Genomic DNA, 25,256 nt, shown 5'->3' on the forward strand with positions numbered 1-25,256 from the left:
TGCTCTATCGAAGCATTGTGACACTGGGTGCGTTCACGAACATTTCTTCTTTGTGTGCGCACCACAGTACACTTGGATGAGGAAGACACGATAATGAGCATGCACTGTGCATGGTCTCTATTTGACTTTAAGTAAAGCAAAGTACTAAGTGCTAACTACTGAGTAGCGGTGTGGGTTTAACAAAACAAAACAAGTGGCAACGAATTCAGGAATGATTTAGTATAGAACAACCACATGACGATATTTGATCCCGACAAGAAGGACTCACTCCTGGCTCCGAAATGCACTCGTGACACTTCCAAGTTCGTCTCCCCAGCGGTAGCGATCACGGCGCTCATTCTAGACTGTAGTAAATACATGGTGTCAGCGATGTGTTGCACCGCAGCATGTCCCAATTGTTGACAAAGGGGGTGTGGCATCACGAGATCCAGATTGAGTTGAACAAAGCAGGAGCTCATCTGCCGTACGTTTTATCATTTTTTTCTTGTCTAAAAAAAAGCAGTACTGTGTTGCTTGCTTAGTTTACCATGTTTTGTATACCAGAAAAAGAGCGACTTAAGATTATTAAACTCTGTTGTAAAAACTACACTACATTTGGGAGCCGGCTAGCGAGTCTTGTTGTAATGAAATGTCGTCGTAAAGAAACACGTTCAGGCTTTAATTGATCTCACTTAAAACATTCCTAAATTTGTTCCCGTTTGTTTTATCGTGTTAAGCAACCGCAGCAGTACGACTCTTACCATTGAGTGCTTTTTTTATCCAAAGTAAAATCAAGACAACGCACATTGCGTGCTAATTGTCGTGTCTTCCTCGTCCAAGTGTACTGCGGTGCACACGCAGTGAAGAAATAATCACAAACGCACGCAGCACCATGTCGTTTTGAGAGAGCAAACAAGCTATGCTGTCAAATTGTCCTTGTAGCAGCCCATTACCACAAATAAAGGCTGAGAGGTTGGAGTCGCACAACGTTTAGAGCAGATTATCGGCCCAGTTCTTGCAGTAACAATGATATCCGCGTGCTGGCCTGCGATGCGGCAAGCAAGAGCCGTCGTAGCAGACGACGGGGTTGCACGCAGCGCAAGCGGCTGGCGGCGCGTGGTTGCAGTGCTGGCCGCATCGCCATGTCACGCGCTTCCAGATTTCCCTGTAAGTGTGAAACAGCCTGTACGTACGGGCCATAGCTCCCGGCTATTTATTTCGAGAAGCGGCGCGTACTTCATTGTGCCATTCAGTAAAATATCCGACAATGTGCGACATTGTCCAACCAATCGATGATTCTTTGGCCAGTAATGTGCAATATTTCATAACCATTTGTGCCCCACTGAGCTCGAACAGGAGGTTGTAAACTCGCATTGTAATGCAGGAAAAATACATATGCAGCTGAAGAAGGGCATTCGGAGAAGTGGGACAGCCAAGTCGACATATGCTGTGGACTGCAACGCTACAACTAATATTTGACGTCTGGGTGGTCTTTAACAATTAAAAGCTAACGGGACGTTTTTATTTGCAATCAGGCTTACAACATATAACGTTGAATTTGTTCCACTAGAGAAAAAAAAGCACCAAAACCACACGCTCGATTATAAGGAACCCTTGAAAATGGGAACACGCTGCCACGCGTTCCCGGTAAAGATCAACGGCTTCGCGCTTCATACGAGGGTTTAGAACGATGTCAAACGATTCCTACTTCTCCCCGAATTCGTTTTGCCGCATTGAAGTATAAAAAAAGAGACCCGTCTAGCAACTCGTTCAGTTCATTCTAAGACTGCCGTGGGGAGACTACGGAAACTAGACTCCAAAAGAACAGCGTGCAAACAATGCTCGACGCAAGGAACCGATTCTCCCTGCTAAAAATGGTCACAGAACCAATCAGTCGACCACAGCGACCAAAAAGCGATTATCTTTACCATTACTCTAAATAAATAATACCCCCCCCCCCCTTTTACTGTGCGTGGTGTTTGACAGAGCTTCGATGAACACTCCCGTTCACAGGGCAGGATCACGTTCATTTTTCTTTCAACTGATGTAGCGCCAAAACAACTTCGTTAATGCAAGCCACGCTCACTGAAAGCATCGTTGTAGTCAATCAGGCAGAGCGTGTAAGATCGTAGTGAAGCGGGATTCGGATCAAATTTCTGAACGGTGATGGGCTACCATTCGCAGCTTGAGGTGGCGAGGTAATCGCGCTCCAAAAAGGCGATACAGATCATGTTCATTCAACTGCTAGCGAAGATGCCCAGTGTGGTAACAGTGTTATATAGACAATGCCAAATACTGGGTAAATAAACGTTCTTTTCGTAACAAAAAACAAAAAAGAAAAAAAAACGTGTACAGTAAGAAAGCTGTCAATTTGCGAAAACAAACAAAGCAACAAACATATAAACTAACCAACAAACTAACAATCATACAAACGCACAAAATATTCAATCAAATTTTACAGTCAGTATCCTGTAACTGCTGGGCAGTCTAAGTTCAAAGGCAGGATGCATTCTCGTTTTGGCACGGTTGCTAAGCGCCGAAAGTTACGGTTCACCAAGGTCAGACATTGTCTCATAACCTTTGAGCTTCGCTTCCGGCCCTGGTGGCAGTTAAAGAGCACGCCGCCACGATTAATTTCTTACCAAGCGACTCAGAATCGCGTGATGGACGTCAAGCAGGAAGAGCGTATATGCGTAATAGAGAATCGTCCTCTCGATTCGGGCGTCTGTCGCTCAATGCGCAGTCAAGCCGGACGGAAGCGAGGCACACGACACCGCAACGCTGACGAAAAGTGACCGGCTCCTCACCTTCGTCATTTCGTCGTTCATTCCTTCCGGTTGCCCCCCATCAGCGCCCAGAAACCTCCGAGACGTGATGCGCTTGGGGACGCACACCGGAACGGTCCTGAGCCTCGGACGCTGCTGCGTCTGCAGCCGCGGTCAATTCGTTCTCGTGTGGCGCCAAAATAGCCGCGCGGAAACATGCTTGGATCATTATGAGTCGGTGCGGGGACGGCTGCCATCGAGCGGCTACCAATGCACCCACTACCACGTGTGTACGGAGGGAACATGTCAATAAAACCGTGAATCAATTGTTCGGCGAGGGAAAAGGGTGCACGGAAGGAAAAACAAGCACAAATATCGACAGCTTTTCAACGCTCGCAGGATCTTAAGAGCGGAGCGGGCGTATCGACTGGCTTTTATCAGCGCACTGTTTTTCTCCAATAGGGTACATTTTTATAAGGACGTTCGATGAGTAGCTTTGATGGCATGAATGACAGTGACCTTCAAAATAATTTTCCCACATGTTCGCGGGGCACAGAAAATACGTGACCCGGAGGAGGCGATCGCGAAGGCAGGTAAAGAACGGGAGTGACGCAGTGGCCTCTCCGCAAGGTCAAGTACAACAGAATGCGGGATCTTGATCTAGGTCAGCCTATTCTGCACGTCAGTGTGTGTCAGTCGAGGAGTCCGCACAATCTGTACTTGCACTCTTACGTGACTGTTGTAATCATAACACTGGTTGCAGGTGCCGTTCACAGCGCGACCGCGGAAGTAAGAAAACTTCATATATACGCCGTGTAGCATGAAAATCTTGGCGTGTATTTTTTTTTTGTGGAAACATGGGGTTCACGAGAAAAAGCTACCATTTTTAACACTTGCTGGCTGAATTTGCTGCCTGAACGAGACTCTGTGGCGGAGTGGACTTGCAGAAAAATAAAAGGGTTGAAGTTGGAAACGTTTTAACTTGCAAAAGTTTATGATTAGGGCCCGCCTACGCCAGTAATACAACTACTATCATTATTGATGTGCACTTGTTTGACGAAGTGCGAGATTGGCCTGTGTACGCGATAATCACAACTATAGTTTCTGTTGCGGTTGGAAGGTGATCGAACAGCGTAAATTACGGGATACAGTGAAGCGTTATTCTATGCATGCATTAAGCAACTTCCTTCACCAATTTCCTTCAGTCTCCGTTCTATATTTCTTACAGTATACATCTCCACTAAAAACACATATATATCGATATTATGTATCCTTGAGACTGTACAGTGAAAGCAACAACATTCACCAGAATAATTACAGGATTATTAAAACGGCACTCCGACCAAAAAATGTATAGCTGAGCATTAGCACTCGGCAAAACAGAGGGCAAACATTGCCGACAGTTGTATTTATTTTTTCTTCAACGGAAGTGGAGAAATGTTATTTCAGTGTCTAGAAAAGTTTGAGCCATTAGCGACTGGCGTCAGCAGTCTCGCCATGGACTGAACGAAGAAGGCATTTACGACGAAACGAAAAAAAAAAAACCGAACAATAGCTGTCCTTTCGAGGCACCGGTGGACGGGCGCGCGAGCACTTTGTCTTCAAATTCACCAATACAGTCAATTTAAGTTGAATCCATGCATTCGTCTGCGTTACTTCAACGTTCAGCGGCACCTGCACAAAACAAAAAAGAAAGAAAAGAAACACACCAAAACCTTAGAACGCCGAGCGGAAGAAACAGAGCACATGCAGGAACGGAAGCGCGCTTTTTACAAAAGGAAGCTGTTTTTCGCCAAAAAGGGACCACCGGAGGGAAAGCTTTTGAGGGCGAATAATAGAGGCAGTGCAAAGTGTACTCGGCCAACGGATGGCACAGGCCGATGACGATGGCACAGAGCGTCATTTGTTTATTCACGCATCTCCATCCGGCGAGGCACCTTCGTTCAGCTGCGAGAGGTGCTGGCGCCGTGCCAGGAGATTGTGCCTGGCGAGTGGGGACGACGCGCGAATTCAAGAGAACTGGGTTGAAGGGGGGGACCGAGGGACAAAGGCTGCCGCGGGAGGGGTTTTCGGTGTGTAGGGCGAAAAAAAAATAAACAAAACGGGAGAAAACAGAAAAAACATTGGCCGGTGGCGGAAGGTGGCTCAAATCCGCCTTCACGAGCAGGTTCATCATGCACTTTCGACCCGGCCGCCAAGCGGCAGATAAGGGGCCCGCTCTGAGCGCGCCCATCGAAGCACCTCTAAAGCCTGCTCGGCGGTGGTCTATAAGTAGCCCCGAAAACAAGACGCGTGGATTATGTATACGCTGCTGGATAATAACACAATAGGAAGCGTGAGAGAGCGAGCGAATCGAAGGCAGAGATAGCGAGTCGTCGGAGAACGCTTACCCGTCCTAGTCGCTGAATTAAACATCGATTTACACAAGGCGCGTCTCGATAGTCCCGAACAAGTGGTCGCTCGATAAACTAGTGCGCGATAATTCTGCACTTACTCATTAGACCCCGACAGAAGCATGCGCTTGAGAGCTATGAGGACAGACGTTCAATTTTCATTTTTTTTTTGCAGAATAACGTTCGCGTTCAGAAATGGCCACTTCATAATTGTCTCACGATGGTATTGCGAAAGAAAGATCGATCCTCCTAGCACACTTTCTGGGCCTGGCATATGGTTCCAGAATGGTGGGCCACATTTAGCAAAAACGCAGCGGTTATGCGGCTCCACTGTTCGATGATGGCGAGTTAGACAGAACAGGAAAAATAAGAGCATTGAAAACAAAGCATCCACACTTCCGCAGAAGTAGCATGTGCTTGTCATTAGGTGAAGCAACTCCCGCGTTAGGCTCGTGGTGTGGTGTTGTGAACTCAGGCGGGATCTTAGGCAAGTCTTTAGGGCCCTTAAATACAACAAAATTTTAAAATGGCTTCTTATATTAGGATTTATTTAGACGCTGCTTGAATGTACAGATATGCCCAACAGGAAGATAGGTTTTAGGCAAAACGCATAAACGACTTTAAGCAACGTTACTCACGCCTTCGAGAACATTTTAAAGCTCGAAGTATTTTTGCTGAAAATGGAGATTTTCGCACAGGCGTTGGTAAATTTTCTCTACATATTCTTTGGGTGCACTTAATAAATGAGGCAATATCTCGCTCGGACGTGTCGGGACAAGTCTACCGTGAGCACGGTAGGAGTTAACACATCACCATTACATGACGTTTTAAGCTGGCATCCTGGTAAAGCATAAAAATTGAACCAGGGTCACGGAATGGGGTTCAACCTTGCAGAAACCACACATATAAGATATGCATCACCAACGTCATATCAACTATAACAGGACAGGTTACAAAAAATACAGGCCACGCAGACAGATTGTGAGCGAGGAACAAAACATCTTGAATGCTTTGTTTTTAGAAACGCGCGAACTGCATAAACAACAGATGTAGATAACATGCCCTGAACTGCATGAAGGGCACTCGTCATTCCACACACAACAAAAACAAGCACTTCAACTTGGTCGAAACTTAGGCTTTTCTGTTAGGCATTAGAGTATTGAGGAAAAGCCCTCAACAAAGCCGCGCGGTGAAACAGTGTTGTTGCGGCGAACAAAGCAATCGCTGTCGCGCACGCCTTAGGTTTTTTCCCCCACATGTTTCGATGGTAAATAAAAACGTAAAAAAAATCCATGTTTGATTTGCGAAACTCACATCGATTGCAAGGTGCGCGTCAGTTTACCAGATTGTCGCAAATGGCTCGTCGTGAAAGGATCGAAAGTGTTGCTGAGGGACTGTTTTGAAACTAGCGCATACACGCCACGGACTCATCAAAACAACGTAGAGCTTTGTGCTAGTGACATTCCATGTTACGAAAATATTAGTAAATGTGTCACAACGGTAATCCACAAAACACACAAGGCAGATTTTTTTTTTTTTCTGAATGGAGTGTGCATCCAGTTTTGTCCGCGTTAGCATGCAAAGCAAAACTGTCCAACAAATCCAAGTGCACGCATCCGCTCATTTTTTGCTGCTTTGGGAAGAACTACAGTTTTGATTCTCGACAAGAGCAGTTGAATTATCATCGTGAGAACGTAGATGGGTATACTGGGGATTTCGAAAGGTAAATTATTTGAGCCCTCGAAACTATTAGACGAATGGACACATGTCGTTTACTGACAACTGCAACAGTCATGGCTGGACGAACGAGAAGATTGAGTGAACACATGCTACACTGGGGAGACACGTCAATACGGTTGATCTGGGCATCAGGTACCAGCGCCGGTGAGCGAGACGCCTGGGAGGCTGGTAAGTAGGCGGAGAGAAACTCTTTAAAAACGAGTGCCCGCGCGCACCCGAACAGGTAAGGAAGGAAAAGCGGTGGCAACGCGCGCGGCGGGAGGCTAGCGCGAGAGCGGTCACCCGAGAGACCCAGCCCCTTTCTCGATATCAACAACGACACGTGAATGCAAGGAGCGCGAGGCCGAAGCCGGCAACAGCGCCGGCGAAGGCCTCGCAACGGAGGCGCGTCCGAGAAATAGAGGAGGAAAAAAGTAAAAAAGAAAAATCAGACCGAGTTTTCTATTTACCGCATTCGGGTCCTGCGGCACCGGAGCGGTAGAGGGCTTCTTTTTCGGCTCGGCGGACGAAGTCATGCTGACGCTTCAACATGTCCGCGCCGTCTCCCTGCACGGTGCTCCGCGGGCGGACGGCTGGAGAGCGCGCGCATGCGCACGCCTTCCACCAGGCGCCACAAGTGGTGGCGCCACCCCGCGGGACCGGGTGGCGGTGCTCATCGCCTCCTCATCCCGGGCCTCCGCACCTGGCCGTCCGGCCGCTCCACTCGAGATGCCGACTTTGCCAACCGTCACTTTAGGGGGGCGTCCACTGGCCGCTTCATGAACGGCTTCGGTGTGACAAGTTTCCAGCTTCACTCGATTTGTCACAATTTGGGGCGCGGTAATGCGGCGGCTGCCATTTATCCCTCTTTCCTTTTATCTGTACCCGGCGAAATAAAATGGAATCGATGTATGAAAAATGCGCGCCTTAGGCCCAGAGGACGTGCCCCGCGAAACGAAAGCAATAAGAGTGACCCCTGGAGCAGAGATGTTGCGTCATATTCTTTATATTTTTCTTAGCCCTCATGGTGTTGCAGTGGTTGCGGTGATCGCAACCACTGCCTGAAAGTTGTGGGTTCAAACTCGGCGGCTGAGGTCGCATATCGAGGCAAGCTAAATGCTAGAAGTCCGCGTACTTATATTTATGTGAACATGAAAGAACAAATAGTCGAAATTTCTGGAGCCCTCTACCATGGAGTGCCTCGTGATCATATAATGCAATTTGTAACCTAAGACCCCAGCAATTATTGATTCTTGTTGATTAAGTCACAGAAAAAAAGCCTGTTATCACGCCATAGATGCGTTCGACGTAACAACGATATTTCACGAGAAACGTAGTCAAGTGTGCTCGTGAACTTCTCGGTGTTCGCTGTACGGTGTGAAGATTGACCATCCATTTTAGCGCAAAATTTTTTTCAGGAATATGGACCGTGAGGTTGTTTTAACGAAACTCACCACACAAACGTGTTTACTTTCGGCCCTTATCAAAATGCGGTCTCCACAACCGGGAATGCAATGCGGTCAAAGGGAGCACAGCACCATGACCGCGCAAACGGTGGAGGCGGGTAAGGACCACGGCTGCGCCTTGCTTTTGATCGGGCCTCTTAGGAAACATCATCGATCGGAGGTTAAAGGCCAGCACAGGGATTAAGCTGGAAATGCCGTTGCTGTATCCCGTTTCGAAAACTTCAGCGCAACTACGGTGCCTAAGCAAGCTGCTCGTAGTGCCCGGAGGCCCCAAGCTACCATTTGATAGCTCATGATACGTGCTAGCTCCGGCTCATAGGTACCAGCTTGACAGCTGCAGTATCCCTATTTATCAAACGCGCATACTGTGTTAATATTTTATCGATCATGGTTACCAAGCAGTGTGACGAAGAAAAACATCTCTCGGGTTTGACAGTGGCAGTGTTTAATGCATGTAATATAAACGTCATTCTGGCTCAATATAGCAGAATTTCGCTTAATAACACAAAAGTACCTAGGCTTGATTATTTCGGGAAAAGGCTACAATCACTTCTTTAAAAAGGTTATATCAGTACGCTAAAATCCACTTGCGAATGTACGACAGTTATAACTTGTTTCGTAGTAGAGAGTTTTAAAATGTGTGAGACATTAAACGTAAGGTACCATCAACCACTCTTCTTCTGTCTCATAATTTCCGCTTAATCAGGATACTGAATCTCGCAGGTCGCGGGATCGAATCCCGGCTGCGGCGGCTGCATTTCCGATGGAGGCGGAAATGTTGTAGGCCCGTGTGCTCAGATTTGGGTGCACGTTAAAGAACCCCAGGTGGTCGAAATTTCGGGAGCCCTCCACTACGGCGTCTGTCATAATCATATGGTGGTTTTGGGACGTTAAACCCAACATATCAATCAACCAAGGATATTGCATCTCGGTATCTACATTCTAGTTGCCAAAGGCGACAGTTGTGAACTGGGACATGCAACACGTCCAGTCGTCTCTGCCTTTTAGTATGCGTAAACTGCTGTGAAATATCTAATCTTACTGATTGTGATGAAATTCCCGAAACGACGCACGTTATAATGCCCCACTTTCGAATCGGTGCTGAGATAGTTGAACTACAGTCAGCTTCTGTTTCTGACGTGCATTTCAATGGGGCAACAGACGTCCGATCATCCCGCTTAAGTGAATGGGTTCTCACAAACGACGCAAAATTCGTGCAAAGCTCCACACAAGGTCGTCTCTAGGTCCTCACGTGCGGTAAAGATGGTGCCCCGAGGCTGACATTACAGCGTCATCTTCACGGGGCACTTTTCTTTGTTTCTCGCTATTTGCATTTCGCCTCAAAGCTGTGGCAGCGCACACGATATAAACGGTGTTTCGTGATCGCTGATCGTCAAGCTTCTTCTCGGAAGAAGAGCTATGCTCGGCGAGACAATGTGGAACTAGAACGTTTACGAAAGCACGCATGCAACGGCCGTGGTTTGTTTTGGACTTTGTGCCTTGTCTTGCGAGGTTCTCAAAACAGACTGGCTCCGTTGTTTATTCTAGCTGCCAAGCCGGCCCGGAGACTCTGGAGCTGAACGCGAGGGCACCATTTCGATTTCCCGGCACGGTAGCTGCACTACTACAGGGCCGGAATGCAGAAACACGAACGCGTTGAAATTTCAGTCCCCGCCGTTCATACGACATATTCCTCGTAGTAGCACTTGTGAAGTAGAGTTGGAAGTGGGAGGGAGGAGTTATTTGAGGCGCCCGATTATTTCATCTTATTCTTTCCGGACGGAACTATAGACAGCGGAGAGAACAGAGAAAATAGCTTGTGATTGAAATTGAAAATTGTTATTCAGACCGAGATGAAAGGGGAAAAAGATTGTTGACGGTGTGAGCTAAATACACAGCGCCCATATTAAAAGCAACGAATAATATACGACATGTGCTTCGCTTGGCTTCATGTTTTGTTGGGTTCACCTCGTAGCATACGCATGGTTCCTCGGGACATGAAGCCCAATCAAACGAAAGAAGTACCATGCCCAATAATAATAATAATAATAATAATAATAATAATAATAATAATAATAATAATAATAATAATAATAATAATAATAATAATAATAATAATAATAATAATAATAATAATAATAATAATAATAATAATAATAATAATAATGATAATAATAATAATAATAATAATAATAATAATAATAATAATAATAATGCACTGTTGTTTTGCAAACATTTCCCCTGGCGTGACGACGCCATCCCCGCAATGTTATTCTATACGGCCCGAATACACAAAGGTGTATCTTAGAGAGGTTTATGATTAGGTTCCGCGACGCATCGAGATGGGCCTACTAACAGGCACCGGATATTCCCAAGTCCTGCTTGCTCACCTGGTACCAATTCCATGTCGCTTCGATCGTAACTGCTATTTGCCGTTGGTCGATATACTCTCAAAAATAACGTCCAACGTCATGAGTGGCTAGACCCTGAGCTAAGGAGTGATTATGCAGTGGAATAACTTTTTTAAAAACGAGGCATTCTTTGCCTACTACACATTGGTTCGCGTTTGGTGTCGTTTATAGGACGGATATGTTTGTGTACCTATATATAGAGCACGAAGCCTATGTATGAACATGCGCCCGAAGGAAGCAATCAGCTGCGCTAGTGTCACGTGATACAGATGTTATCTCACTCATTCGAAGACGCGTCGCTTTTTTTAGGCCCCTCTTATTAGCTGTATGTGCATATTCCTTCTGAATACGAGCCCAGTAACAGTATGAACTTGTGCGGCATATTTGCTAGAATGAATTTCTCAACGGCCGAGGTGTTGTGAAATTCATGCATTAATTACTATTGCTACTCTTCTTCGTTCTTCGACACTAGTCGCCATCTGTTGCGACAGAGTGACTTTGTTATCCCCTCAATCGACGTGCTGAAAATGACAAATCTGAAGAATCACAAGAAATGAAACTAGAATCGACAGAAAGGTATGACTGAATTACACCAGTGCAGAAAAGCTCTCTCTCTCTCTCTCTTTCTCTCTCTCTCTCTCTCTCTCTCTCACACACACACACACACACACACACACACACACACACACACACGCACGCACACACACACACACACACACACACACACACACACACACACACACACAGAGAGAGAGAGAGAGAGAGAGAGAGTTTTACATTAAGTGTGTTCCCAAGAGAAGATGGTGGCAAATCGCAATCTGAAACACATTGTTAGTGCAAGCGACCCAACAATGGCAAACAGCACCTGCGAAAAAAAATTTTAGCAGTACGCCGGCATGCTAACAAGGCTGACCCGTTACACTGCGAGCACCATACGGGCCTGATCGGCTGGCCAAGGCGTCCCTGCCTGACAGAAGCGCGACTTTCCGTCGCGGCGCTCCCGCTGTGCAAGAGGACCGAGCGAAAGAAAGGAGGGAGACTATAAGGCCCACGCGGGGGCTCCGATATGATTGCTGGTGGCCGATCGCGGTGCCGAGGGGTCGAACCGGATCAGGAACCGAGTCGGCGGTCCCAGGAGGAAATTGGTTTGCGGATGAGTGTGCAGCGCGTACCACGCATTTATCTCGAATCCTGGACTCGCGTATGCCTCTTTTCCCGAAGCACGCCATGCAGACCGGCCGAACTCTTATTCAGTTAGCGGAGGCAAGCAAGCACTGGCGGCTAAACGCGTTAGAGACTCGATTACCTGACTGCTAGAGGACCCAACTTGATTAATAGGAAAACTGAAAGGATGGCGCCGCTAAGAAAAGCGCCGGCGCAGCGAACGAAGTGTCTTTGAAGATTGAGAGCACAGTTTTGAGAAAGAGCGAGAAATAATTTACGAAAGAGGTTGTTTTCCCCAACCCAACGCACTTGCTTAGCTTCTTTATTTATCTCTTTGAGAGACTCATGTGACGCAAAACGTCGTCGATGTGACTCCTAATTGATTTCCCCAGAAGTTGAAATAACACAATTAGAAAATTCTTGTGGTATACTTATTAGAGCCACCCCTCACGCAGGTACTCGGTAGAATAAGTGCGAATAATGAATGACACTTAATGTCAATTGACAAGTAATCGACACCGTGCCGGGGGAAATTCTCACAATACTACGGCTGCTGCCATGGGCAGAAAAACTGAAAGATTACGCTCAAATTTCGAAATTTAGTTTGTGTCATGTCGGTCAACAGTCTGCGCGTTGTGACGACACTACAAGTACAGAGTAGGGCAAACAACAAGGCTTAAAACCACATCAACCTACTCATAAACACAATACCACTCTGCGAGGTTCATACATGTATACCCGGAAGATCTGCGCCAAAGCGCATTTCGAGAAAATAGTATCATACCTCAGAGAATTATTTGCACACGGAGAGTACAGCACTTACGAATCAAAAGGCAACATTACTTTTTTTTTCGTATAAGGAGTGCTATAAGGAATCGCGCGTAATAGTCGCGTCATGTCACTGCAAAAGTGGTCGCTAAAAGTACCTTGACTGTGATGTAAGTGTTCAAGTTAAGGTTATACGGATATGACACGAACTGTAGACCTTGAAAATCAATATGGGTGCCTTACTTAGTCCTGAATTTTAACGTTTGAGTCCGTGAATACTACCTCTAAAACAGGCATATTTATGGCAATACATTTATTGCATGTTGAATGAAAACCATCAAGTTTAACTCAGAATTAGTGACACACACCGCCGGACTTATCTCCTTATACAGTCACTCTTAGTTAAATACTGAAATTGCATCAAAAAACAGAAAAAGGAATCATCTAAAAACACCATACGCTTCAACACTTTTAATTAATGTTGTTTAAATATAAATAGCCAAGAATACGGAATGTCCCCCCCCCCCCCCCCTTTCTGCCATGTAACCACAGTTTCAGTTCTATAAACGAAAGTTTTCTTACATGTGCAAGAGGCCTGACGAAATTACTGTGCGAGAGCGTCATTGTCTCGCATGCACCGGCTCTGCGCACAGTCCTGTGGTTCTGTTAACTCTGTTCTAGGAGATGTTGGATTTTTTTTTCGCCTAAAACAATGATCAAGCTGTACGTGTGGCGTCCGCATATGCGAAAGCGAGTGCTCATCTTGCACGCACCTGTTGCGCAGAGACACGTCCACCTGTTCAGCTAAAGCGGCCTCTTTGAGGCGAGAATACGGTCGCCAGCGAAACAGGTGGAAGTTGGTATAGATGTAGCCGGAAAAGGAACGTCTTTTGAGTCGGTCGCGTCATGCTGGAGATCACAGCAGATCACAGCAGATCGAAACACAGCCCAACCGTCACTCCAAGGACGGCCTTCGCCGCTCCTCCATTAGTAATGCGATTGGCAATATTTCCCGCAACTTCCTTCGCTGAGATCGTTTTTCCCACGAGGCCCAACAATTTCTTAACCAGCACTTTGCTGCATTCCGGTGATCGCGCGGCACACACACTGATACGCACGAGCACATTCAAAAGTGATCCGTCGTTTTTAGGAATAACTCACGCACGCATCCATGCTTTTTGTTCGTTGCATTTGTACGGGCCCAGGAATCACTGCACACTAAAATATCATCAGCAGGCACATTGTCACAACAAATGCAATACCGCTAATGTCACATGCCGGCATGTGCATTTACTGGAGGCGACATCTGACGTCCGTTTACAATTACTTGCGCACTGCAGTGCGTGTGGTTCAAAATATTCCCAAAGGTTAAGGTGAAATGTTCCATTAATGTAACTTTAACAGAGTTTTATCTGTGTTTATGGTCGAGCCTTGCTACTGAGTAAGCGTCATAAAACATCTGCGAAGTTATGCATATTTTGGTGCCCCTTTGTTTATTAATTGTGCAATATCTGTCCACACTATGCACACGACAGAATCAGGACGTCTCTTCTTTCGCCATGAAATATGTGCTCGATGTTATGGTGCAATATTTAGTGTATTGTGAGTGATGCCCGTTCTCTCTCTCTTTTTTTTCTCTGATCATACCGTAAAAACTGTGTGTATATTCTGAAGTCCAAACAAATTGCAGATCCCGGGGCATTAAATTTGTTAAACAATAAGGCGGTGGCGAAAACCGTAATAGAATACAGACGTCGAAAGAGGAGGACGTTCCGAAGCGCCTTGAAGTTTGCGCTTAGATGTGCTATTGCAGATACTTTTCAATTCGTTCCACCGTATTGTGACTTGCGTACATGTTTCGGGCCTTCTCATTTTCATGGCATCACAAGAAAGCTAGTAAGTTCAGCTGCCGAAGCAGATAACTAGATGAAACAAATCCAGAGTGAATTATCGTTTACTGAGCACTCCCACTCGACTTGCACGCTGGCTGTGGCTTCAGTGTATAATCTCAGGTGTTACGACCCCCCTATTGAAATATCGACCACGCACCAAAGTGTGGCTGCTTAGGAATCAATACGTTGAAGTTCTCACACTACAGGTACTCAATAAATTACAATACATTAGCATTCAGGCTGTTTGTGCGTTACCTATTGTTGCTAGGTGATTGCAAGCATCAAACGTTACGCTTCTGCTTTACACTCCTGTGAAATTCGGCCTAGTTTGTTGCCGTATTTGGCTATTTCTAAAAACAATGCCGCGCGCGCGCGCGCGTGTGTGTGTGTGTGTGTTTAAGAAATTTCAGTACCCCACCGAAAACAGAGAGTTTCTCCTACCGAGCCACACTAGCGAGACTTGCCGGAACAGTGCGCTAAGCCGTTGCGAAAGGCGCCGCCGAGATGGAAGCGGCGTGCGCGGTCGGCGAGGAGCGACGCGAGTCTGGCGAGGTCAGTTCCGACTGTCCGCAGATGCGGGTCTGCGCACGCCGGTTTGTTTATCTGCGTGGTTGTTCCGACTCCGGTCGGCTAAGCGAGAAAGGAGGGCCCACGCCGAGCTGCTGCTGCCAGACTGTACACACATCGCGTTGCTGCTGTTGCCGCTTGCGAAAGGAAACGAGCGAGCAACCGCGGCTCTTTGGGGAACGATCCCGCAGCGGCTCCGCGCAGCACTGTGAGCAATGACTTCTGCAGGAAATCAAGATTCTCGGGAAGATCGAGAGCTGACTAGTCTTAAATATTATTCGGAAGCGAGACACTCGATGTAGCGTCCCTTTTGACTCGTATTAAAAATATCTTAGCACTCTCATCTGCTCGCATTGTAGATGAGAGAAAAAATATATCGGACGTATCGAGTTATCAACAAATTGACTAACACCTAAAGCAACGAAGTAGCCAGCCATGTGTGATTATGGTGCTCGGCTACTGACCCGAAGGTCGCGGGATCGAACCCTGGCCGTGGCGGGTGCGTTTTCTATGGAGGCGAAATGCACGAGGTTCGTGTACTTAGATTTAGAGGCACATTAAACAGTATAAGGTGGTCCGGAGCTCTCCACTGCTGCGTCCCTGATAATCATATCGTGGTTTTTCAAGGCAAGATCCGAACAATCATTACTACGATGAAGCTAAGAGCAGCCTAGAAAAGGCACATTCCGCCTCGCTGCCTGCGCAGTTTCTGCAGATAAGTCGATGAAGGCGAGGAAACGCGACCCGCCGTTGATGACGTGTGGCGGTCACAGTGTATCAACGAACGACCGAAGACGGGTATACATATACATACATATACATACACATATATACATACACATATATATATATATATATATATATATATATATATATATATATATATATATATATATATATATATATATATATATATATATATATATATATATATATATATATATATATATATATATCCTAAACTTTGGCTCTGAATGCCCTTTTTGAGGATCTGATAAAGTGCCCGCATTATACGTAAAACCACATCTGTGTATAGCGCGAGAGCAGCTGGCCTTGCTAAGCGGTGCGACACCTTTTGGCCGTTGCGGATTGTGACGTTGCGTGCACAGGAGCATGCACGGCCCTACAAACAAGCAGGCCTCCTCTGCACGGTTGACAACGTTGCAAGGTGTGCTTGCTTAACCGAAGATCCGTGCTCGCTGAGGGCACTTTCGTCATATTTATTTCATAAGACGGTACGCGTCTCCAACACACACCTGCATAAACGACGCACTCTTTGTAGCCGTCTTGATTTTCCTTACGGAGCTGTTGGAATTATCATATATACATATGATCGCATGCCTCAAAACAGCCAAGAAGCGTGCATTGTTGATGCACGCTTGTTTTATGAGTCGAAACGCACTTTGTTTTATTAAGTAGATGTGACGAAAGCGCCCTGAGGGAGCACGGATTTTCGCCTAAACGAGCCCACCTTCCACCGTTGTCACCCGTGCAGAGCATACCTGCATGTCTGTTAAAGCCACGCATGCTCCTGTGCCCGCGGCGTCAAAACCCGCAACGGCCGCAAGGTGTCGCGCCGCAGAGCAAAGCCAGCCGCTCGCGCGCCATACGCAGATGTGGCTGCGGCTGTACATGTACTGAGAACTGAACGGTAGAATGCTGGCTCACCTATCTTTGTTAAAGCTTAGAACGATTAGTTATATAATTCAGGACACCACCGTTAAGCTAAATTAGAAGAGGCCGTAATTAGCTACCTGAAAGACACCGAAGCGTTCTTTAGATGTAACCCGCTGGATAAGTCGTGGTTTGGAAAACCGAAGACGTGCTTCAGCACTCTCTATCAATTGTAATTTGCCGTCGACTCTTGCTAAGGAGAGCACGACCAATGCTTCGCGATAACGAGGTAGCAAAGAACGCCAATTTTTCAAATGCGTCAAAGAAAACATCTTTATGCGTTCTTTGATTGCATAAGTTAGTTGGTAGTTTTATGGGAAAATGGTAACCAAGAATATTTTAAGAGATAGACGCGGCATGGCCTGGCGCAACCGCAGATTTTGCTCGCGAAAACCTCATCGATTGCTTCATTTCACCCTCATTCCCCTCCTCTCGTTAGTTTCCTCAAGAAATGAGAAAAAAAAGAAACTTAAAATAATGTAACAGAGATTCATGGAATTATAAAAAGAGACATTTGATATAAAAGCCAACCACGATATAGCATCACGGTCAGAAATCTCACACCTATAGCTTTATCACGACGGAAGGAAGCGAAATTCGACATGATTTTTCCTTTTGTGAACGACCGTGCACCTCTATATGGTGTAGCTCAAAGAACGTACGAGGTCGCTAGCTAAATATCCATACGCGCTCGGCGCGAATGCGCTCGCGGCGAAAACGCAAATGAGCTGCTAATGAACACACGATCGGAAGTGAGTGCCGAAAAAAAAGGTATACAGAAAAAAAAGGGAAGGCGAGAGTATCAGGAGATGCACAGCTAACTTCGGTTTATGAGGCGGGTTAGTACGCGTTCAATATGCCGGGAAAAAAATGCGAGCGATGATGCTTCGACGAGGAGCGAAGGATGAGAGAGAGAGCCGAGGAAGGCGCACATTGTGGGGACGCAGTGCTCGCTAATGGGATCGCCACTTAGCAGGTCTGGAGGCTGCGGGAAACACGCCCAGAGGCGCCTGCTGTGTCTCCTGCCCGGCCTCGATAACAGTGCTCCGAAGGGAAGGACGACTTCTCGTCCCCACGGGGGTTACACGCGCCTAACGATCTGCAGCTGATCGTGGCCAGATCGGCCGGGCCAAGGAGCGGTGCGAAACGTGGTGCCACGGCCACCGAGCCTGTCTGGCCCAGATAGCAGCCAGGTCGGGAGAGAGCAACGATCCGCAACATGCGGGCTTGCCCTTCGTGGCTGCATCCTCAAGTATCAGCTGCATACACGGGGCAAAAGCCAGGCAACACTGTACGGTAACACTAGGCTTGTGACAGCTCGGGCATTCTACACGCTCAACGCCGAGGCACGCGTATAATAGCTGAAGGTGAGTATATATCGCATGACCTCGGCGAAAAAAACAAGAATACTTAAAAAAAAAAACGCTGTCATAATATAATTGTGCGCAGGAACAAGTTCCAGCCTGCACTATATACTGCATGTATATTAGGCGAAGTCGATCAATCAGAGGCGAAAAGCAGCTACCTGTGAAGTGCACCGCGAGTTCAGCGCCCGAAGCATTGGAACTAGATTTTTCGTGATCTTATTGGCTGTCGCAATCGGTACAAATTTGCACGCTGCGTCAGTGCGTAACAACGGTTTCGTTCGACCGGGGCACGTTGCGCTCATTTCTGACGCCGGGAACATTTCGTTGCTCTGCTGTCAAACTGGGCTTTAACTTTTTGGCTGTGCGTTTACCCAGGCGTGTACGTTTCTGTTACACACGTGTGGATTTGAAGCCAGCGTATTGGGTGTCCCATTTATTTATTCGCGTCCAATAGCCTGCCCAGTTGCATCGCGAGTATACGGGGCATTTTTTTTTTTCTTTTTAATGCCCAGTGATGCTCAAATTTCGAGCTGCATGTGATGTGTCCTGTATGATGTATAACTTACGACACATTTCATGTTTGCACCAGTCACACACATTGGTCATCCATTTACATTACGATATACCGAATTCGATATATCTGAAGCTAACAAAATGGCCGCGAGCACATCATGAATGTGGCATGTAGTCATAATCTTACATGACACGCATGTCAAGATTACTATGTTCACGCCAGTCATTTACATTCGTCATCCATTCAAGTCACGTGACAACAAAATTGGTATATGTGGAGCTAGCGAAACGGCCACAAGCGCGCTATGAGCGTAGCATGTTGTCATGTTTTACGTGACACGCACATCATGATTATCATGTTTGGACGCGTCATTTACCTCCGTCGTCCGTTCGCGTCATGTAATACCAAATTTGGTATATGTGAAGATAGCGAAACGACCACGACCGCAGCATGAGCATGGCGCGTAGTGGTGATTTACATGACATGCATGCCATTATTTCCACGTTAGGGTCTGTCACCCATGTTCGCCACGCAGTCATGTCATACCAGTTTTGCAATATATAATGTCAACGAAACCACCAGAAGAGCAGCAAGACCATGAAATGTAAATCATGACATTCATGACATACATGTCATGCATGATCTTCATGTTATGATTAGTCACTTATGCTCCTCAAACAGTAATGTTATGCCATATCAATTTTGGTATCGATACCATTATCGAAACGGCCAGGCGAGCTTAGTCATAGGTGGCTAAATAGATAGATAGATAGATAGATAGATAGATAGATAGATAGATAGATAGATAGATAGATAGATAGATAGATAGATAGATAGATAGATAGATAGATAGATAGATACTCTCAAAGTCACCGAGGTTGGCAAAAAAAAAATACTGCGCATTTAAAAGTGCACTTCATCCGCGTGAATATTAATGAAATATTGCAGCTCCAAAACTACCCCACGTGATATTTTTTGCTGTCACTATCGCATCGACGCATTATAAAAACGTTATATACGACGAGCCCAAAAGCATTTGCTTCACGCTCTTTAGTTTCCTTGTTTTGGCGAGTGAAGGTGCTTTTTTGGGCAGGAGTTGCAGTGAAAAAATGCAACAAAATATAGTGATCAGTTATCTATAAAGGAAAGGAGCTTGCAAATTTAAAAACGACACACACACACACACACATTATATATATATATATATATATATATATATATATATATATATATATATATATATATATATATATATATATATATATATATATATATATATATATATATATATATATATATATATATATATATATATATATATATATATATATATATATATATATATACAATTTATTTTTGTATTTTTGTACACTATTTATACGGTCACAAAAATTAGTCTTTTTGCAAATGAGCTTTGGTTTTTCTGCTCAAAACTAAGCGCTTTAAGCACCACCTTAAAGGTATTCTACAATAATAATCTCCTGTAGTATTAGTATTACAAAGCGTATTAGTAGCGTTTTAATTAAAAAAAGTACTTGAATGTAGGTGCTTAAGAGTTTAACGGATACAATGACCAAATGATATCAAAAGCTAGTAAAATGTTAGTCTTCTTTCGCCAAAACTTTAATTGTGCAACAAAAGAAGTAAGGGGGGCTTTGTACATACTAATACAGTCACTACTAGCCCACGCTTGCGTCATTTGAGACTGTCTTAAGATTTGTCTCGCAGACAAGGTATAAAACTAAAAATCAGACAACTCCATTTATCAGCAACAAATCCGGCCTTTATGCCACCATCTCGGAAATAAAGGTCACATTAAGATGGGAAACATAGCAGCCAAGACGACAAAAAGTTCGCCTGGAATTCCTACACAGTTACACTAAACAGTAATCAGCAAAACAAGCTGTCTCTTATTAACAACGTAACACTCAACGTACTGTCAAATCACACATAACGTAATAGATTATCTCTTAACGTCCGCTAGTTTTTAAAATTTCTTCTTTTTAGGAACAATAAGAGAATGTAATAAATGCCTGAAGCGATATTTTTATACTTGTTTTTGATAATTGATTGTATTTAGTTCTTTCTCTTATGATCAGTGACACGTGTGGGACAAGTTTGTATCATCCGCACGCTGTGCTAATTGTTAGTAAACGGTCACTCTGGTTGTGAACTGCAATACGGCAAATATATGCCAACTGGCGACATATGTATGATGTATTGTCATGAATCGACCACTTGTGTATTGTGTTTTATTGTATTGTAGTTAATAATAATAATAATAATAATAATAATAATAATAATAATAATAATAATAATAATAATAATAATAATAATAATAATAATAACCTAGATTTTACGTGCCAAAATCATGATATGATCATGAGAGACGCCGTAGTAGAAAGCGCCAGAAATTTTGACCATTTGATGTTCTTTAACGAGCACTGACATTGCATTGCACACGGTCTTCTACCATGTCGCCTCCATCAGCCGAGCACCGTATAGAGTGTAAACCGTGGTGGACCACTCTGGTTAAGCAGCATGTTTGACTTTTGTAATTTTTGCATTTCATCCATTCCCTCAGCGTGATTTCAACACGGTGTAGCAGGTATCTTTGTAAATAAATTAAAAATAATGCTTTCGCATAGGCTAATGTGTGTAACAAAATGCTTGATTCACCCTATACGTGAGCAAGCTGATTAGAAGGTCAAAAACTAATTGAAAATTCAGCGGTAAATTTTATTAACGAAATGTGACATTCAGATTTCAGTACCCTAAAGGTTGTTTCGCTTATGAAAACAATATATGAGGCTGCTGCTTCGGAAGTGTTACACAACAGTACAGTTAACGTCTCCTGTTCTTCCTTCGCCTCATTAGATTTTTTTTACCAATAATATGAACACAGAAAAAACAACTTAGTGAACCTAGCTGTAGAAATGAATGGCTGCAAGCATGAAAAAAACAGCATAAAGCAAGATGCGCATCTAGTGTCGGGGTTTTTTCTTCTTCTGGACCTAAATTTTCTCACATAGCAATAACTAAGCCGCTTCACTCCTGTGACCAACCCGAGGATAGCTCGAAGACAGGCGCATACATAAAGGTATATGGACACGCCAAAGCAGTTTCTAGAGTGGGCGCATAAAGGAAATACCTGTCGTGAGCCGCTTGGAGAATCCATTCGTGTTCCCACGCTTTTTCGAAACACACGCGTAGGGCCAAGAGCTGCTCTTGCTTTTCAACGGTCTGCACGCTGTATCTGTGTAGAGTGCTTATCGTGGGGAAAGGACCAGTTTAAGTAGTCAGGGGCCAAGGCACGCTGCGGGAAGGGATAACACGCGGAGTTTGAAAATATTTCCGCCGAGTATGGAAAACACAAGTTAAAAAAGTTCAAAGTGCCACTGACGCGTTGACGCCAAAAACCTGTCGCCGTATGTGAGTCCTCGATCTCACCGATGAGTGAGTAAATGAATTAATTTTATTTAAAATCTGGCGCATAAAAGGGCCGGGCCTGGGGCCGCCTATAGATAGCCGCTTGAAGCTGTTCACCAGCACTGCCTCCACTGCAGGGCTCGCTGGACGGTTCAAAGTTAGTCGGCTGCGCTTTGCAGTGCGGCCGACCACCACGCCCGCAGATCTTCCGAAGAGACCGCAATATGACCTTGGTACATTGGACATCCGCACAACATGTGTTGAAGGGTGGCTCTAGCAGACTTGCATATTTTGCATGCATCGTTCGCGTATATTCATGACAAGATAGGAAGTCTTTTTGCACGGGATTTGGATGGCCTTCTGTCTGTAATCACCTCCAAGCAACGGACTCTGCTGAGTTTAGCTTGAAGTGGTGGATAAATTCACCTCAGTATTTCAGTGTATTTGGTTATATCACTAAAACTGGTTGATCGATTTTTTTCTCGACAGATTTTTTCCTCCACGTTACCCTGACCGATAGAAGTCCCTCTTTGCTAAGCTCGGCTAGTATACCTCTAGCCTCACAGTGTCATTAAGGTTGACTGCGGCAACGCCTGGCAACCAAAGCAGTTGCTGTCGTTATTCTCCGCAGTGGAGAATATTGCTTCAACACTAATGATTTGCATCACCTCCGGAGAAATCTGGCCCTTAGCGTAATTTTGAATGACTTCCTGTGAATCGTTAATAATATATCGAGCATTCGTGGAGACCAATGCTAGTGGAACGGCTACTTACTTTGCTGTCTCGGAAAATTTGGTAATAAATGAAACGCTGGTAACGAGCTTTCGATTGTGATCTACGACTACCGCTACGTAGCTATTCCTGTTTGGGTATTCAGCCGTGTCTACGAAGGCGGCTCTGTCGTGTGATCCGTAGCTCTGGATAATTTTTTTTCTGTTCTACTCAAGCGTCTACCCTTGTTGCAACATAGATAAATGTTCTAGAGTATATTAGGCACTCGAAGTATCTCCCGAATTTCTCTCGTGATGGTCCTCTTTCCTCCGTTTTGATTGTGGTAATGCATTCCTAGCTGGCATAGTATATTCTGTCAGTAGATTTTTTTGGTCACTCGCTCCGCCTGAGACATTTGTTGTGCTTCTATGAGTTCCTCCAGTGTGTTGTGGATTCATAGGTTCAAAGAAGGTCATGGCTTGTATTGATTGAAATTCCTAGCGCTAGTTTGTACACATTTTTATGAGACTGTTAATTTCGGTTTTCTGTTGTAAACCAATTATGGAAGGCTGCTATATATGTGATCCGACTGATTAAACAAAGTTGTATCAGCCATATGATACTTTCTTTTTTAATGCCCTGGTGCTTGTTAGAAATTTGTTTGATTAATCGCACGGTGTTTGTAACCTTCGCTTCTAAATTCTTAACGATTTCAACGTTTGTACCTTTGTTCTCGATTACAAGGCTCAGTACCTTGAGCTGGTTTTCTAAATGGTATTTAGGCCGTTCCTTGTGTGCCCTTTAATTTTTTCATAAGCCTTGTTTCTGTCATATCTGCCGTTTTATTTCTCATGGTAACGTAAAAGTCAGTTATTTTACGTTGCTTAGTGATTTACCTTTGTTAATATTGATGTATAATTGCAGGACGTCTAGTTGCGTACCCTATTTCCATTGCACATTGTCTGACAAGTTAGCGTGTTGATATGTGCAGCTCAGCATTGTGCGCATTCAGGAACCATGGTGCTGGGATACGCGCTTTCCCAAGTGGGGTAAATAAGCTTTTGTAACGTGTACCAGGGTCAGTCTCGATCAACAGTTATTCGCTACATTATTTGATCATTCGAACTTAAGCTCTTCTACTGTGACTTTGCCCCAGAGATTCAACTGCAATTATAGCCTTCATACAGTAGCATTCTATAAAATTATTACGCAGAATTTCAATAACTAAACCACAATTGTTAAGAAAAAAAGGACACAATAGAAGCCTGAACAGAAAATACAAGTACAGCAGCAAGAACATGTTTCTTGGTTAAGTTTGTAGAATGTACACAGAGAAAGTAACACGGGCAGAAGATGGCCACACCAGAGGCGGAGAAGCTAGCCTGAATATATACGTCCTCTTGGCGCGCAATTAGCTTTCCGAGTGTCAGCGACGGCAACTAGACGCACCTGCGCTGAAGCCGCCCCCTTGGTCGCCCATTAAAGGGCATTCTTCTAAGGCACTCTTCTCGACCTAATGGAAAGGACCAGGGCCTTGGCAATGAACGCCGGCCGGCGAGTTCGGCCGCCAATTGCCCGGCCCACTTTCACCTCTGCTCGGCAGTACGGTACACCACGGCTAATCAAGAAGCAGCAAAAGAAAGCAGAAAAGCAAGCGTAGCTACACAACTGCCTTCTGCCCAAACCTGTTCATAATTTCGCTCAGGCTCGCTCGAACGAAAAGCAGCTAACTGCGTCTCATGCAGCTGTTTCACGCTAAGCGGCGCATCTGCTGAAGCATAACCGGCGTGCGTGCTCCCACGATACCAGACATGGAGAGGGAATCCTTGAGAACGCTCTTCCACTAAGACAACAAGAACAAAGTGTGGATTATTGCTGCAAGAGGAGTTTCGTACATACGGTACTCAGTTCCAAGTGACGGCAGTGATTTCGAAAGGATAAATGCCAACTGTTTCGAAAGACGACGTTACACGTGTTGTTAATGGCATCAAATCGAGCTTTGCCATCATGTCCATTAGTGACTCTCAATAAGACTTTTAGGCATCACAGAAAACAATTAAGTGATTTTAAATACAATTACTTCGTTTTACATCTAATTGATAATAGTTGGCAACTGCAGTCCCAGAAATGTAACTGATAAATTGCAGAAATTTAATCAATTACATTTGCGTTCCTTTCAAAGTTTTATTGAAGTAGCCTGATAGCACAAGTCTACTCAAACTACAATGAACTACAGCAGTTTGCATGGTAGAGAGAAGGCTAAAATCTTGCGAGAAAGCTAGTAGGCTTACTGTGCACATGTCTTCTGTGATACAGTTTTGGTGAAAGCCAGCAGACCATGACATGCTGGCTTCATTGAGTGCTGGCTTTCATCATGGTTTATGTCAATGAACGAATCAATCAATCAATCAATCAATCAATCAATCAATCAATCAAT

General features: G+C 44.9%; 1 protein-coding gene across 13 annotated transcripts in view; it reads right to left on the minus strand.

Annotated features, from left to right (window-relative positions):
• Positions 1 to 25,256, minus strand: part of LOC119177204 (dipeptidyl peptidase 4) — a 522,011-nt gene that overhangs the window by 112,919 nt on the left and 383,836 nt on the right. Inside the window, exon 1 of one of the 13 annotated variants that reach the window (XM_075878253.1) lies at positions 7,327 to 7,433. The exons of 11 other annotated variants lie outside the window; for them this stretch is intronic. In XM_075878253.1, the coding sequence (XP_075734368.1) occupies positions 7,327 to 7,392 (66 nt within the window). In that variant the 5' untranslated portion in view covers positions 7,393 to 7,433. Of the gene's footprint in view, positions 1 to 7,326; positions 7,434 to 25,256 lie in introns of those variants that run through there. One more of the 13 variants, XM_037428619.2, reaches the window with a different exon arrangement.

This window comes from Rhipicephalus microplus, chromosome X (genome assembly GCF_043290135.1).
Source record: "Rhipicephalus microplus isolate Deutch F79 chromosome X, USDA_Rmic, whole genome shotgun sequence".
Classification (NCBI taxonomy): Eukaryota; Metazoa; Arthropoda; class Arachnida; order Ixodida; family Ixodidae; genus Rhipicephalus; species Rhipicephalus microplus.